Raw genomic sequence first — 17,348 nt, 5'->3', positions numbered from 1 at the left:
TTTAAGGTTGTCCTGCCATAGGGAGATCCCATTGTAATTTTCTAGAAACCTGAGCCAAATCTCCAAATCTGCCTTGACAGACTTGGGCAGGTGGACCCTGTGATGTGGGGACTTAAGGCACACAGATAACCTAGCCAGGCGGGCACAGAAAAGTCGCCCTGGGGGTGCTGCCCTGCAGGCAAAGTTAAGGTGTCCCAGGAGAGACTGGATCTGCCTGAGGGTGACCTTCCTGAGGGGGAGAATTTGCAAAATAAATTCCTTAAGGGCAACCAGCTTATCCAGGGGCAGACGGGATGATTGGGCGATGGTGTCTAATTGAATACCAAGAAAGGTGAGCGTTTGTAACTGGGTCCTCTGTTTTGTCAGCTGCCAAGGGGACTCCCAACTCCTGTATCAAGGAAGTAACAGTCTCTAAAAGAGAAGCACATTCAGAATTATTTGATTTCCCAATCAATAAAAAATCACGCAAAGCACAGTCCAGAAAGGTGCTAAATGTTTCAAACGCTGCACAGGCAACCGAACAGCCCATGAGCATAGCTTTATCAATCCACCCTGAAAGCCAAGAAGATGCAAATTGCTAGGGTGAACTGGCGATAATCGGAAGGCTGATTCAATGTCACACTTTGCCAAAAGAGCCCCCTGCCCAAAACTGCGAATAAGTTTGACAGCCTGTTCAATTGAGTTATATTTAACGGAGCAAAGTTTGGGGGGTATAGTATCATTAACTGAACCCCCTTTTGGATAGGACAGGTTATGAATCAGCCTGAATTCCTCTGGGGTCTTTTTTGGCACGGTGCCTAAAGGTGAAATGTGAAGGTTTTTGAGGGGGGAGTTAAAGAAGGGGCTGCCACCCTGCCCGCCTTGACCTCTTTTTCTATCTTTTTTCCTGGCAAACTCTGGCATTTCCCTCACAGCTTTTTGGTTTGGAGAATCTTTAGCTGTAAGAGTACCTGACAGTACTCTAAAGAGTATTCTAAAACCCTGAGAAAAACCATGCCACAAATAGGAGGCTGCTTCCTTATTAGGATAAATGTTTAAAATACGACACAGGGAGGAAAATTTGATGGGAGTGAAAGCCAAGCAAAGGAGGTTGTTATCTGCGGTTTGCTGCTGAGCCATTGTTGGGGCCAGGGGTTGTTGTTTTTTGGAGCCCTGCTGATAGTGCCCCTGGCCCCCCAAAAGGGCTGCCTCCCTTTGAAACATGACGATACCAGGTGGGCACCACCACACACTCATGAGGACACTTAGAAACCTGCCTTTGGCATAACCCTTTGTTGTGCTCCCAGCAGAATTTGCATTTAAAATCCATCTTTGTGTCCAATTTACCTGAGCAGATGTGATTGTGTTTGCTCAGTGAACGACAGGGAGGAGAATGTGTGTCAAACAATGTAAGGAATACATTCTGGGTGCACTTATCTCCTATCAAACTTCAATGCCTTGAACTGACACGCAGTATGAAGGTGCAGCTTTTTTCCTATAGGCTGGCGTGAGCTTGAATTCTGATTAATCATTGCAAAGTTTATCATCCTTGGGGTAAGATGAGTTCCTCTGGAATCAGACTTTGTCACTCTTCTTGCACAACCTTTCTCCAGGGGAGTGAGGTGAGGGAGCGATAAGCAGCCCTGTCCTCTGAATTAAAGCCAAATGTGCTCAATAAGACTTTCCCTCATAATAAATTTGTTTAGGAATGAAGCTTTCAAAGAGATTATTCAGTACTATAAAAATAAATATCTGTCCCAGCAATCAAGATTATCCACCAATTATTTGCAACACATGGATTGCTAATTGCACAAACATTCTTCAAGGGCCAAAGGTGAGTGAATGACAAGCAGCATACAATAAAATTGCTCTTGTAATTCTTACGTTACTTTTTCTACACTTCTGAAATTATACTATATCACACAGCTATGCATACCCAGCAATATGGTGTAACCCACCAAAGTGACTTATCTTCACCAGGGAAATGATCAAGTATCCATATTGGTTTTGTAGGACCATTACAAGGAAATTACTTCTTGCCTGCAATCGTTCTACTCAAAATGCCTTCAAATAATCACAAGCATCTGTTCCAACAATCACAGCTCTTGACCAATTATTTGCAACACATGGATTGACAGATACTATAGCACATGCACATCCTGTTCTAGAGAAGGACCTAAGCAAGGAACTCTGTTGAGAATACTGCTTGCTTGGTTCCAACACAGCTTTAGATGGACGGCAGCAAATCTCTCAAGATCTGGACAATTGATAAGGTAAAGGTAAAGGGACCCCGGACCATTAGGTCCAGTCGTGACCGACTCTGGGGTTGTGGCACTCATCTTGCTTTATTGGCCAAAGCAGCCAGCATACAGCTTCCGGGTCATGTGGCCAGCATGACTAAGCCGCTTCTGGCGAACCAGAGCAGCGCACGGAAATGCCGTTTACCTTCCCGCCGGAGCACTACCTATTTATCCACTTGCACTTTTGATGTGCTTTCAAACTGCTAGGTTGGCAGGAGCAGGGACCGAGCAACGGGAGCTCACCCCGTCGCGGGGATTCGAACCGCTGACCTTCTGATTGGCAAGTCCTAGGCTCTGTGGTTTAATCCACAGTGCCACCCGCATTCCTTGTGTGTACCAATGCATGTGTGTACCAATTGTGTGGACAATTGGTACACACATGCAAGACAGAGAAAAAGTTTGTAAAAAATATTCTCAAGCTGGAAGTAGACTCAGTTCACCACTGATGTTCCAGCAGAACCTGTAGAGGAGCCTTTCCATCTGCTCCTGAAAAACACTCTCAAAGCTTTCAATTTTTTGCAATGGCCATCATGTTTTCCCAGCCTCCAAGAGTGCCTGGCACTGTGGTGGTCAAATATAGATAGTTGTAACGCCAGGTTGTCACAAAATGCCATCCCTAGTTGCTGCACAGGATCTGGCACCTTTGTTGGGAGGTTCCAAGATCAACATGCATGGTCCTTTACTGTAATGTCTCCCAAACATGGAATAGTCACATACCCTTTTTGAGAGAAAGAGCACTTCGAATCTTGCACTGCCCAAAATTGGGGTGGCATGCAAAAGATGGCATAAACAATCTTTCTTGACCTAGAGTGTGGGGGTAGGATGCAGAGGACTTCTTCACTGCTTTGCTGTCAGCTCCAGCCCAGTCTCTCAGAGATGGGCTGTGGGGTCAGGCTGGGACTAGTGATGTGCCCCTCTGAGCTCCTGAGACCTTACCCAGGGCCTGATGTGTTTGATTGCTGCTCTCAGGCCCTGGGCTAAATTTTCCTAGACCTTCAAAGTGCAGCCTTCTCCCTTCATATGTCCCATGTTTGGGCCCTGTTCCAAGAATACCTGGGCCCTAAGCTCTCTAAGGAGACTATCAAGCAAACAGGCGCCCTCCAGGTGGGTTGGGTCTGCAAGGATTTTTTGCACTGGTGCAGTGTCCTTGGAAGAGATGGTGGCAGTGTTGGCAATGGCTTAGCATTGAATTTACTCTAGTTTCCTCCCCTGAAGGGGAAGGCTTCTTGTTGACTGGAAGAGTCACCTAGGTTGTTCCACAGCAGGAGGTGTCTGGCTTGAGGTGTCCAATGTTACAGGGCAGAACATTTCTCTACTACTGGGCTCCTCCCTGGACTCAGATGCTTCTTGGGGTCCTCATTTCACTTCCTCCATTCCCCAAAATTTGCTTTAACCCTTTCTCTCTGCTCCATGATCCCGGTGGAAATCCCCCCTTTTCAATCTAACCCATGAAGGAAATTGCTATGGGCATCAAACATACACTGTCCATTTTCCCCACTTGTCCTCCCTGCATATTCCCAACGCACCCTCAAAAATGACTCTGTGGGGGTAAGGAGAACCCCAAGAACAGCGCAGAGGGAAACGAAGGTGAGGGGGGAGGGGTTGTGTCATCTGGCAGACTGAAATGTTTGTCCTGAGAGAACAACTGGAAGAGTGTGAAGTGGAATTCCACCAACAATAAATAAATAAATGACTTGAGGGAGTCGAATGATTTACATTTGCATCTGCAACACCAATAGTTAGTTAGGTTTTTTTAACAATAATTTTTATTAATTTTCAATTACAATAATCCAGTAGTAGCTTCATTAAAACAGTGCCAAATTATAATACAGTTACTAATCCCAATAGTTAGTTTGCACATGCAACTTGACTGTTGCACATGGAGTCAAAAATTAGGACATGTTGGAATGCAGAAAGAGAATAGGTTTACAGTACAAATGTAATTGTATTGTAATGTTTTTCTTAAAAAAAGAAATATTACACATATTCAAGCATTAGGAAGCTATTAAGCCACATTTTTGCCCCTAACTCTTACAAATAGGCCTGGATTAAATGCATACAGCACACTTTATTTCATCCTTCCAAGCTAAAGGTGGACTCATGATTCCTCATTGATGTCCCAGCAGAACTTGAAGGGTAGCTTTTCCATTCTCTCCTTAAAAACACTGTCAAATCTTTCATTTTGTGCGACTGTCATCGTGTTCTTCCAATCTCCAACAGTGCCTGGCCCAAGAAACAGACAGAAAGAACGTGCATTGTGGTGGTCAAATAAATATCCATAATTCCAGCTATATTCCATCCCTAGTTGGGAATGACTGTGTGAAAAAGTTTCCACACTCCAGATTGGAAAGACAACTATGCCACCCTTAAATATACATATTTAGAAGAAGTAAAAAACAACAGAGAAAGTACATAATAGAACAACTATAAAATTAGGAAACACCAGAAACTGAGAGTTTCATGAAGACTGGGAAAAATGAAATCACTATTACTTGGTAGCTATCAAATGTCATAGTAGGTGCCAAGTGAATCTGTCGGGAATTCTGCAAGCCGCACTAAGTCAGTTTGATCTGCCACTGACTTACCTTTGCGAAGAAAATGCCCTCTGCTGTGGTCTATTAAATCATTTGACATGAACTCATAGTTTGCCCTGGGATCTGCTTTCATTTTATTAAATGTAGCCTGATCCACAACAGCATCCACCTCCTTTTCCGTCAGTCTCTTTCCCAGGAAGTTGCATAATTTCAATACAGAGCTTCTCAGATCCTGAAATGGAACGTGGTTTAAATGTCAAGCCATCCGCAATAGAGAAACCTGACAGTCTAGTGACTAAAACTCATGGAACAGGCAGAATAATAATAATAATAATAATAATAATAATAATAATAATAATAATAATAATAATTACTACTACTACTACTACCTTATCTGGCTGTGTTTTCTCAGCCACTCTGCGCAGCTTCCAACAAAATATTAAAATACAATAATTAATCAAACATTAAAAGCTTCCCTAAACAGGACTGCCTTCAGATGTTTTCTAAAAGTCAGTTAGTTGTTTATTTCTTTGACATCTGATGGGAGGGCGTTCCACAGGGTGGGTGCCACTACCGAGAAGGCCCTCTGCCTGGTTCCCTGTAACTTCGCTTCTCGCAGTGAGGGAACCACCAGAAGGTCCTCAGTGCTGGACCTCAGTGTCCGGGTAGAACGATGGGGGTGGAGACACTCCTTCAGATATACTGGACCAAGGCCGTTTAGGGCTTTAAAGATTAGCACCAACACTTTGAGTTGTGCCCGGAAATGTTCTGGGAGCCAATGTAGGTTTTTCAGAACCGGTGTTAAGTGGTCTCGGCGGCCACTCCAAGTCACCAGTCTAGCTGCCACATTCTGGATTAGTTGTAGTTTCCGGGTCACCTTCAAAGGTAGCCCCATGTAGAGCACATAGCAGTAGTCCAAGCAGAAGATAACCAGAGCATGCACCACTCTGGCAAGGCAGTCCAAGGGCAGGTAGGGTTTCAGCCCTGGACACGGAATTGGGCTGCACACCTGATCCTTCAGAGGCACAGTTACAACATTCAAGACCAGGAAGCCCTCCACACCTACCCACCCCCTGTCCCCCAAAAACAATACGTCTGTCTTGTCAGGATTCAACCTCAATCTCAATCTCTTAGCCACCATCCATCCTCCAACCGCCTCCAGATACTCACACAGGACCTTCACCACCTTCACTGGTTCCAATTTAAAAGAGAGCTAGAGCTGGGTATCATCTGCATACTGATGAACACCCAGCCCAAACCCCCTGTTGATCTCTCCCAGCGGCTTCATATAGATGTTAAAAAGCATGGGTGAGAGGACGGAACCCTGAGGCACTCCACAAGTGAGAGCCCAAGGGTCTGAACACACATCCCCCAATACCACTTTCTGAATACGGCCCAGGAAAAAAGAGCGGAACCACTGTATAACAGTGCCCCCAGCTCCCAGCCCCTGTAAACAGTCCAGAAGGATGCTGTGGTAGATGGTATCAAAGGCCGCTGAGAGATCCAGCAGAACTAGGAAACAGCTTTCAACTTTGTCCCTAGCCCACTGGAGATCATTGACCAGTGTGACCAAGACAGTTTCAGTCCCATGATGAGGTCTGAATCCTGACTGGAAGGGATCCAAATGGTCCACATCCTCCAGGTGTGCCTGGAGTTCAGCAACTACCCGATCAATCACCTTGCCCAAGAATGGAAGATTTGAGACTGGGCGATAGTTGGCCATCTAAATATTTTTTTTTTAAGAAGCAGTTTAATGACTGCCTCTTTCAGTGGGTCTGGGAAGGCTCCCTCACCGAGGGAAGCATTCATCACCCTGCAGAGCCCATTGCCCAGCCCTTCGCAGCTCGCTTTTATTAGCCAGGATGGGCAAGGATCAAGGAGACAGGTGGTTGGTTTCACTCATCCAAGCAGCTTGTCCACATCCTCGGAGGTAACAGATTGGAATTGATCCAATACAACTTGACTAGACAGGACTCTAGCACTCTCCCACCCAGGCCCTGCTACCACTGTGGCATCTACCTCATTCTGAATCTGAGAGACTTTATCTGCAAAGAACTTTGCAAAGTCATTGCAGAAGATATTGGGGCCTTTACCGGGCCCTGATGGCACAGGTGGTTCCATTAAATTGTGAACCACCTGAAAGAGTCTCCTGCTGCTGTGTTCTGCAGATGCAACAGAGACAGTGAAGAAGGTCTTCTTCGCTGTCACTGTCGCCACTTGGTAGACTCAATGTTGAGCTCTAACCCGTATCCGCTCAGATTCAGAGTGAGCTTTCTGCCACCAGTGCTCTAGCCGTCTCAGTGATTGTTTCATTGCCCTCAGCTCTGGGGAAAACCAAGGGGCTGTCCAGGCTCCATGTAATCGGAGAGGGCGCTTCGGAGCCAGACAGTCAATAGCCTTGGTTAGCTCAACATTCCAGCGGGCCACCAGGGAATCAGCTGAAAGGCCATCAGCATAGGATAAAACATCCCCTACCACTCTCTGGAAACCATTTGGATCCATTAAGTGCAGGGGGTGGACCATCTGAATCGGTCCCACCTCCCTGCAGAAGTCACAGAGAAGTCCAGTTGCACCAGGAAGTGATCTGACCATGGTACTTCTTTTGTTTCGCTTTTACTTAGTGTCAGGTCACCCACATCCATAGAGGTTAACATCAGGTCTAAGGCATGTCCGTGACTATGACTTGGGCCAAACTTATTTAAGGACAGCCCCATGGAGGCCATGCTTTCCACAAAGTCCTGAGCGGCCCCTTGTAAGGTCGCATCGGTGTGGATGTTAAAATACCCTAGGACAACCAAATTAGGTGTCTCCAGGAGAACATCCACCACAACCTGAAGCAGCTCGGGCAGCGAATCCTTGGTGCAGCAGGGAGGTCAGTACACCAAAAGGAATCCTGTGCTGCCCCTATTGCCCAAGTTCCATAACATGCACTCAGAAAACTGAGTCTTCCCAATAGGATGCCTGGTGCAAGCTAATGACTTCCTAAAAATCACTGCAAACCCCCCCCCCATGACCTGGGTTGCTGTGCGTAAGAGAAACCTGGTGGACAAGCAGCGGCAAGAACAGGACCATCTGCTTCATCCAACCAAGTTTCTGTCACACATGTCAGATCAAGTCCTCCATCCACAATCAAGTCATGGATGGCAGTGGTCTTGTGAATCATTGACTTGGCATTGTACAGCTGCACCTTCAGGTCATGTGGGTATCCTTTGCTGATTCCAGTATCCATCTGGTCAAGACCAGACCTGGAGGCAGGAATAGTCCTCAAACAGCAACTAAATCTGCTTCCTCTCTAATGACATGGTCTGGTCTTAGTGTAACTCCTCCTCCTACCCGTGATCACTGAGATCGGTTGTCCCAGTACATCCCCCCCCCGTGGAACTTGCCCCAGCCATTCTGTTGGCTGGGGCCCACTCCCAGGCAGCCTTCACCCCGCCCCTTAAAAACAAAATACAAACTAAACAAAAAACCAATAAAACAATAGAAACTAAAAATAATTATAATAAACGACACTCATACTAAATTTAAGCAAATCCCTAACTGCAACTAAACATTTATTTTTATTTTTAAAATAATTTTTATTAACCGGCCAATCAAATCAAATTAAATCACATCACATAAATTCCGAATTACAAAGCCGAATTTTAAATTTTGTTGGGGGGACCACATTTCAAGATCCGAAGGGGGATTCTGATCACCTTCTTGCTACTGCATTAATGTCCAAATCAGACCAAATCAGTCCAAACAGAGTTCATAATTCTATCCAGTCTTATCTTGCTGTTTCCACATCACATCTTGTTCATATATTTTCTCTTTTTTCTTTATGATCTCTTCTCCTTAAGCCGATAAGCCGATAAACACCAATATTAATCCTGTGTGAATTTTTCCGTTCTTCCAATCCTCAAATCGAGATGGTTTCCATATATCATAACCTTCATAGATAACATCGCTCTTTCCATCATTATCTCGCAAAACTGTCGCTCTTAAGTCCCTCTGAGGAGTTTCACCCACAATATAAAAGCAACTCTATTTCTCTATTTCTTCTCCCAGACTCAAGACCTCCGACAGAGGACTTCCGGGTTAGCGCGATCGGCAAATGGCGGATTCCCTCCGAGCTCCGGAGGGAATCGGCTTTGTAGAAGACGGGTCCTGCCGCGGCGACGACACGGGGACCCTCAGAAACCACAGGCGCGGAAACCTGTGGACCTGGTAACTCGGCAGGCACCATTTGTGCCCTCCCCGACCAGCAAAGAAGCCTTTTTAAAGGCTTCAGAGCCGGTGACGGAGAGTGGTGTGGTGCTGTGAGTGGATCGCTTCTTCTACGAAGTGAAGCCGCGAGCCATGGCTGACTTCTTCCTTGAACATTTGGGCTGCAAAAGTAACAACCCGTGAGTAATACGGAAATTGGACTTAAAATTTCTATTTTAAATTCGGCACGACCGGGGGATGTGTTAAAAGGAAGTCCGCCCCCCTGTTTTTGCAAACAATTTAAAGCAAGAATTGGATAACTAAGGTCGAGAGACCACTTCTCTCCTTGTGAGATAAAAGTTATTAATTCCACGATTTGGCACTATAAGTATTTTGCTGGAGGATAAGAACTGATTTTAAGGAGCCGAGACACAACCCCCCGGGATCTGGGAGTGATCCGCGAGAGAGCCTGCTGAGAAGGTATAAAGAGTTTGACAGCTGTCAAACGAGCTGTCAAAGTTACAAGAGTTGGCTTTTTGCTATTTCTGCTGGTTATTTTTGATACATTTAACTTGAAACTGTTGAAAATAAAGGAAAAATAAGAACAAAGTAATCAGACTGTTGGAGAAGAATATTAAGTAACCAGAACCCCTCTAGAGGGGGTTCTGAGACATTACAATGGCTGCAGATGGAAAATTACAGGCTGAGCTGGAAAAGATGTTCTTTCTCGTGGGAAAATTACAAGACCAGAGTGCAGCTATGGCTACAGATGTTTTGACTTTGAAATTGAAAGTAAATAACTTTGTTGATGGTCCCAAGGACTTGACTCAAGAAAACCCTGCAGTCGAACAGAAAGAGATATGTCCAGACTTAGAGTGGGAAGGAGGAGCTGAAATGTTGCAGGTGAAAAAGGACAACCAGCGGCCTGTAAGAATGGATTACAAAGAAAACAAGACCTCGATGATGAAAATTTGGTTTGAACTTGAGAATGAAGATTCGAGGAATCTCCCCATGGGGAGATTGGAAGACCTATGGATTACAAATTTGATCAAGGCGAAAATTGGAGCTTTTGGGACATTTGGTACATTTGGATCTAAAAGGAACAAGAAATATGACTTGGGCTCCACTTTTGAATACGGAGGTCTGGTTGGAAGAAATATAGACCCTATTGGGTCAGAGCTTCTCCGAGATTCGATGTCTACTATAAAAGACTACCAACAAAACCGGCAGAGAGGGACTGAGAGAGACTTAAGGGCCTCGGACGTGAGAGATCCGGGCTGAGAGTTGATTGATTGATGGACATTTGCTGAGGATCGAGACCGGGAAAGGGGGGGGCGAGAGTTTGGGAATCCAAAGGGTGTTTAAATATATGCTTTTTTTTGTTACTTTGTTTTGTAAATAATATAAAAATTGGGAAATCTGTGGAAGGGGAATGGGGTCGTCCTTAGAAAAGTATGTTAAGGATGGGTATGTTGGTTTAAACTGAGGGTTATAAGTCAAATTTGGTTAACTAAGAAGAAACAAGTAAAATATTAATAAGGTAAAAGAGGAAGATAAGAACTTGCTGAGTAAACTATTGAAGTTGGAATGCAGGAGGGGGAGGTGTGGGGAAGTCCAGGAAAGTGGTTAAGAAATTAGGGATTTGAAATTATATGTGTTTGTATTTGTGTTTGTATGTTTGTGTTGTGTATTGTTTGTGTGTGTATAAACTTTGAAAACTCAATAAAAATTTTATTTTAAAAAAAACAAGACCTCCGACAGAACTTCCCAATATGGCGACGGCATTTTTAACTGCGTCATTCCAGAGCTCTTGTACATTCCATGCTCTTCTTAAAACATGGTTTGGTTCGAAAGTTTATCTCCACACAGTCTTAAATCCACAGCTTAAGTCCTTAAAATGACATTTCTGACTCATAAGGGGAGGGGATTCTTGTTTAATCACATAAGGAAAGAAAGGAAAGTTTTTCCCCCCTCCCCCATCAGTCATTTGCCATACCGTATCTTGGCGTATCTTCTTATGATTTATTCTTGTCTTGTTTTATCAGAGATCTCTTCTGTTAGCAGTCTTTACTCCCCCTCCTTCCTTGAAATATGTGCAATTAGCTTCATCCAAATTGTTTCTTTTGAAGTTCTTGCAGCTAGTGATGCAGATCAGGGACGGTGTCCAGGAGTGCCAGAATCCCACAGGAGGGCTTTGTGCCTAGTGCCCCCACCCCCACAAATTCGGGAGTGGTGTAGGGCACAGCAGGCAAGGGCAGTCCCCCCCACCATCCTGGGGGGGGTAGGGAGGCTAATTACTCCCATCATAGCCTCCAAATTACCTCGTGTGGGTCGGAGAGATGTTATTGTCAGCCATCTTCCGATGCACCCCCTAGTGGGCCCCCCGCAACTAAACATTTAAGCTAAAAAAAGAATTTAAAAGAATGAAAGAATAATTTAAAAACATTTTAAAAAGAACCCTCTGTGCTGTACAGAGGCCTGTCAGGCCCCGTTCTCAGGATTACAAGCAGGAGAAACAAGCAGCCTGGATCTTTCTTTGCCTAGTTTGTAATAATTGCCATTGCATTATAGTGTACTTTCATTGTTGCTTTTATTCCATGAGCCATGCAGAACGCACTATATTCTGGGGCAGCTCTTTCAACTGAGTCCACAAGTAAATAAATAAATGCCCCTGTTGAAGACACAAGGGAGGTTCTGTAACATCTCTCCTCAGCATCTGAGGGCCTGTGAAATGACATATCTTGCTTGGGATCACAACACTTTATTTATCGTCCCGTAATCCCTCAGGGGAAATGATTAAAGTGCACTTTTCGCAGTCTGGGGTCTGAAAAGCGGCTCCTCAGTCCATGGCCCACTAGTCTTTTTAATAAAACCTTTAGAAAGGAGATGAGACTAGCAGGGGAAGCAGCAGCTGAGGGCACTTGAATAATCAAATTGCTTCCTTCCTCCATTTTGTAAAGGAGAGTTTTGAAGGATGCTTAATATCAGACTGGATAGCATTTTGATAACTTACCTTCTTCATTTCTTCATAGGTAAGAAATAGAATATTGAAGTCATCCTTGTGAGAGTACCAGCCTTCCACATGGTCCAACCATAAACTTGCAAGTACTGATGGGAAAGAAGTTGATTTGGCATAAAATGTAGATCAGGTGTTTTTTTTGAAAAACATTCAGAGAAAAGCAGTACAAACATATAAATTCCATTTAAACAATTTAGAGGAATTAATTTAAGAACCAGCATTGCTACAAACCATTAAAGAGAAGCTGAATTAATACCATTCACCCTCACCAAACACTTTCTCAGAGAAGGAATTTGCAGAAGAGTTCTGCATTTTAACGCTACCTGCAGTGCTTCGCAACCTGATGTGATGGGAGAGTTATGGGTGGGCTGAGATCAGTCCAGCCTTCCTCCAGCTCCCTTCCTTCCCACACTGCCAGTTTCCTTATATAGTGTGGCAGTTAATACTTGCAACATTTAGGAGACATGGTCTGGGTTTCTGAGTTATAACTTGACACGAATCTCTACACTTGATTAAAGATTAGGGGCTCCACCTTGTAATGATTTGTAGCTGCTACATCCTGATGCAAAGAGAATATAAATCCACCTGATTTCCTTTGGGAGTTGGCCAGATCTACACCCTTCTGCGTCAATGGGCACCATTCATCAGTGGCATAAAATGGTGTAGTTGGAGTCTGAGTTGGAGACTCTTTGTGATGCATGGATGTGGAATTTCCTCAGAGTAACCTATGGCATCAGACATGGCATTCTGAAAATGTTCCTTACCACACAGAGAATTTCTTTAATCTGTTGTCAAAGGAGATAAGGATGAAGGGACAAAAGCTATCAACCAGACTAATCGTCTGGACCTGATGGACTGACCACAAAATATTACAGAAAACTGCAAATGTATATCTCAGAGCCACTGAAAGAACTTATGAATAACATCCTGAGATCAAGGAAAGTCCCAGAATCCTGGAAAAAGGCATATATTAGCTGCCCTGAGCCCGGTTATAGCCGGGGAGGGCGGGGTACAAATAAAAATTTATTATTATTATTATTACTACTATTATTATTATTATTATTAAACAGGATACTGATTTAACAGCAGTAAAAAATTATAGACCAATTTCTCTGCTGAATAATGACTGTAAACTGTTCACCAGTATTATGGCGGAACGTTTGTAAGTAATTTTGAAGGATTTGATACATCAGTATCAAGCTGGTTTTCTACCTGGCTGACAGATGAAAAATAACATAAGAAATATAATAGATGTGATTAAGTATCTAGAGGTCATGGATGAAAGACAGGCGGCACTGATGTTTGTTGATGCAGAGAAGGCTTTTGATAATGTCTCTTGGAAAAAATGATTGAAATGATGGACTTCAGTCAGACTTTCTTAAATGGGATAGAAGCAATTTATTTTGAACAACAGGCAATGTTGATTGTAAACAAGACAATAACAGAAAAATGTAAGATACCAAAAGAAACAAGACAGGGTTACCCCCTGTTTCCATTATTATTTATATTAACCTTAGAAATCTGGCAAAGAATATAAGAATGGATGATAGCATTAAAGGAATAACAATGGGTTGAAAATCATATAAATTAAAGCTTTTGCGGATGACCTGGTGATAATGGTAGAAGACCCCTTGGACAACATACCAAGGGTGCTGGAAAAAATTAAACAATTTGGACAAGTAGCAGGCTTTAGGCTAAATAAAAATAAAACAAAGGTTCTGTTAAAGAATATCTCGGAACAAAAGAAAAATGAATTTAGAGAAACAACAAAGTTGGTGGTAGAAAAGAAGGTAAAATACCTTGGTGTATGGCTAACAGCTAGAAATATAAACATTTTGAAAGATAATTATGTAAAGGAATGGAATGAAATGAAATAAAAAGAAATATGGAAGTGTAATATGGAAAATAAACCTGTCACTGTGGGGGAGAATCTCGGTGATCAAAATGAATGTATTGATAAGAATGCTGTTTTTATTCCAATCGATACCTGTAGTCAGAGGTGCAGTATACTTCAAACAATGGCAAAAAGATGTTTCAAAATTTGTCTGGCAAGGCATGATGGAAAACAGCAACAACCGGGAAAGATAGACATAATGATTGGTATTAGTAATAGTATTGTTGTAATGAGTCTGTCATTGGGTTGTAATTGAAAACTAATCAAAATTATTATTAAAACTATTATTAAAAAGTTGTTCATTTTAGAGTAGGAAATCATCCTTACCCTTTCCAGCCAAAAACCTCTCCATGAAAATTCCAAAATCTTCTACTTCTTCTAATTTGCGTGAAGTTTTGGAAAAATGGTAAAAGGAAACCAAGACATCCTTTGGGTTTCTGACTACATAAACAACCTGCAGGAATAACAACAAATTCTATTCTATTGCTGATCTTATTGTTCCTACTGTCTCTTCTGTTTTGCTTCTGTAGTTATTTCTGTGGCTCTGAAATGTGCCAGGAACCAGGTTGTTGAAGTAGGATATATACACATAAAATTTCTGAACTGCCCTCAGAAACGGAGAAATGTTAACAGAAACCCAGATGTTAATTTAAATAAGACAAGACAAACGTTTAATTTGATCAAATAATAAATGTGCTGTTTCCTACTTTTGCTCTTCTGTTCCTTAATCCCTTGGGTGCTAAATAGTAGGGTAGATGGGAAGCAAAGAGGCGAGGTGATGGACGACTGATGTAATCCGCATTGCGCATATTGTACTCCAGCCATGGAACTCTGTCTAGTAAATCCACTTTTTCAGTTCCATCTCGGTGACCTTCATGATAAATCAAGCTCAAAATATTTTGAGTCCATATTGTTCCTATAAACGAGAATAAGTCTATTTCATTCATTCATTGTCATGAATGTACTTAGTACTTTGCAGAGTGAAATAACTGAGAACAACATGTTTCAGCATCGAGGATTTCGGAAGACAGAAGAATATTTGCTAATAAGTTCCTTTATTTTTTAGCAAGCTACCAAAAACGCTATTAAAGATTCTTCTCAGAACATTATACAAATGACAGTCAAAGACCAGGAATTTAAAAGAAAGTTGTCTGTTCTCCAAAGTATTTTGATTCAGTGGATTCAAACCATGATTTTTTATCAATGCATTCTAGGAACAGGAATATTGACAAATGGCCAGTGAGACAAACATAATAGGCAAAAGGCAGTTGCAGAAGCCTTTCTTCATGTCACCCAAGTCCTAAATGCCTGAACAGTGCAGAACTTGCCCCCTCTCTCCTCTCCCACTCCTGGTTATTGGGTCTTCCCCACCCCACCAACCCTCCAAGGCAGATTGAGGAACACTGGGGACACAAGGGGAGAATTTTGCAAACACCATTTTACAACCACATATAAAATCTGAAAGTCAGTGAATACAATAAACCACTAGCAACCAAATTTGAATGTTTTTGATGTGTATTTATGTTGTTTTCAAAACCTCAAACAGGTTGACACCGGTGGGAAACATATTACTCCATCTTAAAAATAATAATTGCCCAGTTCATCTTTACGTAACCTGATAAGTTCCATACTACACATATTCACCTCAATTTTGCATGTGGTTTTAAACTTGCCTTAGGATAATAGATACTATTTACATATATGTGGGTATCCATCATGGTTGAATGGCAATCATGGTTCTTCCTATGAAAATACACTCTTACCTGACTTTGGATAAGTGACTAAAAATACATCACTGTCTCTTATTTCAAAATCCTCCAAGGTATCCAAGTACTCCGCTGAAACCATGTCTGGCTGGAAATAGAATCCTTTGTATGTGAAAAGGTATTTCTCGGCTAGTTCCATTGCCTGCATAAGAATAAAGAGATGAGAACAGTTACCTCTGTTATGCAACAGCAGGAAATCAGAAAGAAATAGAGATGTCATTTTGTGAAATCCTACTCTTTTTGCAGATCCCATAGCAGAATCCCATGCTTCTCTTCCATCACAGGTGAGCAACATAAAGTCCCATCATTTAAAGAACAGAGGCTTGGTTCATCATTGAAGCAACTCACCTAGCCTTTGCACTTTTTGTTGTTGTTTTTGTTAGACTGAGGTGCCTTCCCGCTGCTCTTTAATTCTTCTTCATCTGACCCTTCCTCATTACTGTGAGAGCCTCTCTCCAGAGACAACTCACCTTGCTACTGTGCAAGCTTTGCCCTGCACAAGAAGGCTTTTCTCTTTCACCCTGACACGGTTGTTTGGTCAGTGCATGTGTGCAGCATGCAAAATAGCAGCCCTTGGCCTCACTTTATGCTGCCTGGCATCATGGTTTGGTCAGTGCTGCCATCCTCACCCTCATTCCTGTACTCAGGGGAGGTGGGAAGGAAGCAAAAAACTTCCCCCTGCAATTGGAACGCTTGCAAATTCCTCCTGGGTGCTTTATGAACTGCATGGATGGGGTAATAATATTAATGGTAATGATAATAATCATCATGATGATGATGATGATAAGCAACTGGGGCAAAACCAGTTTTCTTTTCAGTGTTAGCCTCTGACTGTTCCTGGCATTGTTGGAGAGATTTATTTCTGTTCTACTCCCCCTATGACATACAGTGCCATTAAGCCTGGAAATCACTTTAATTCTTGCGTTTCATTGCTAAGAAATGCAACAATTGTTTAGTGGAAAACATTGTATGTACAAAATAGTAACAAGAAAAATACTCTGATTGATTTTCCAATATATAAATTAAGGGTTGTATCCCATGCCGAATGAGCAGGGTTCCACTTACACAATGGGAGTTCACATTCAGTCCCCTCAAAATAACTATTAATCTCTGGTAACACAAATGTTGTCACACCAGAAAAGAATATGAACTGTGACAAGAGTTTTCATGCATTGATGAAATACCCTGTTGCCCCTTAGGACTCATTCAAGAAAGAGTAGATTAGTTGTTTGTCATTCAGTAGTCCTGCTTTTCCCTGGAAAGTTTAATTTACAAGAAAATTTACCTACCTTTTGTTTTTAGAGTCAAAAAGTGTGGGAGAAAGCGAGAGGGAGAGAGCGATCTCTTTTGCAGCTTGGAGTATTTCAGCTTTTCAAGGCTCAAGTTCAGAGCTCTCAAGGAAACTGCTTTATAGAATTCTGTTAACTAATAAGAGTTTGATTAAATTGATGGCTCCTCCTTAGTAAATCATTCCTGGCATGTTATGCAAGAAAAGAAAGGTAACACAGGTGCATAGAGGCAGATAATGTAAAGAATAACAGGGGAAGAACTTGTTTTTTTGCACAATGAACAGCCAAGATCAACAGTGGTCTTTGTCCGTTTAAGAAATAAATGCAGTATTACCTCTGCTCAGGTCCACTAGTAGAAAATGGGCTCAAATGGTAAGAG

General features: G+C 42.5%; 1 protein-coding gene across 4 annotated transcripts; it reads right to left on the bottom strand.

Annotated features, from left to right (window-relative positions):
• Window positions 1–4,247: 4,247 nt before the first annotated feature.
• On the bottom strand, window positions 4,248–17,090 carry LOC309529056 (amine sulfotransferase-like; the record flags this gene model as incomplete). Of its 4 annotated transcripts, none has more annotated exons than XM_082216757.1 (7): window positions 4,248–4,502; window positions 4,865–5,045; window positions 12,015–12,109; window positions 14,242–14,368; window positions 14,622–14,830; window positions 15,678–15,822; window positions 16,970–17,090. In XM_082216757.1, the coding sequence occupies 6 exons, from the start codon at window positions 15,817–15,819 to the stop codon at window positions 4,378–4,380; spliced, it is 879 nt and encodes a 292-aa protein (XP_082072883.1). In that variant the 3' UTR covers window positions 4,248–4,377. The 4 variants fall into 4 exon arrangements, with proteins under 4 accessions (XP_082072883.1, XP_082072885.1, XP_082072884.1 ...); XM_082216759.1 differs by having other exon boundaries at window positions 16,966–17,077; XM_082216758.1 differs by lacking the exon at window positions 16,970–17,090 and adding an exon at window positions 16,029–16,194.
• Between the last annotated feature and the right edge of the window lie 258 nt (window positions 17,091–17,348).

Source organism: Podarcis vaucheri, assembly GCF_965113315.1.
Source record: "Podarcis vaucheri genome assembly, chromosome: 3".
NCBI lineage: Eukaryota > Metazoa > Chordata > Lepidosauria > Squamata > Lacertidae > Podarcis > Podarcis vaucheri.
This window is presented reverse-complemented; position numbering and strand designations above follow the sequence as displayed.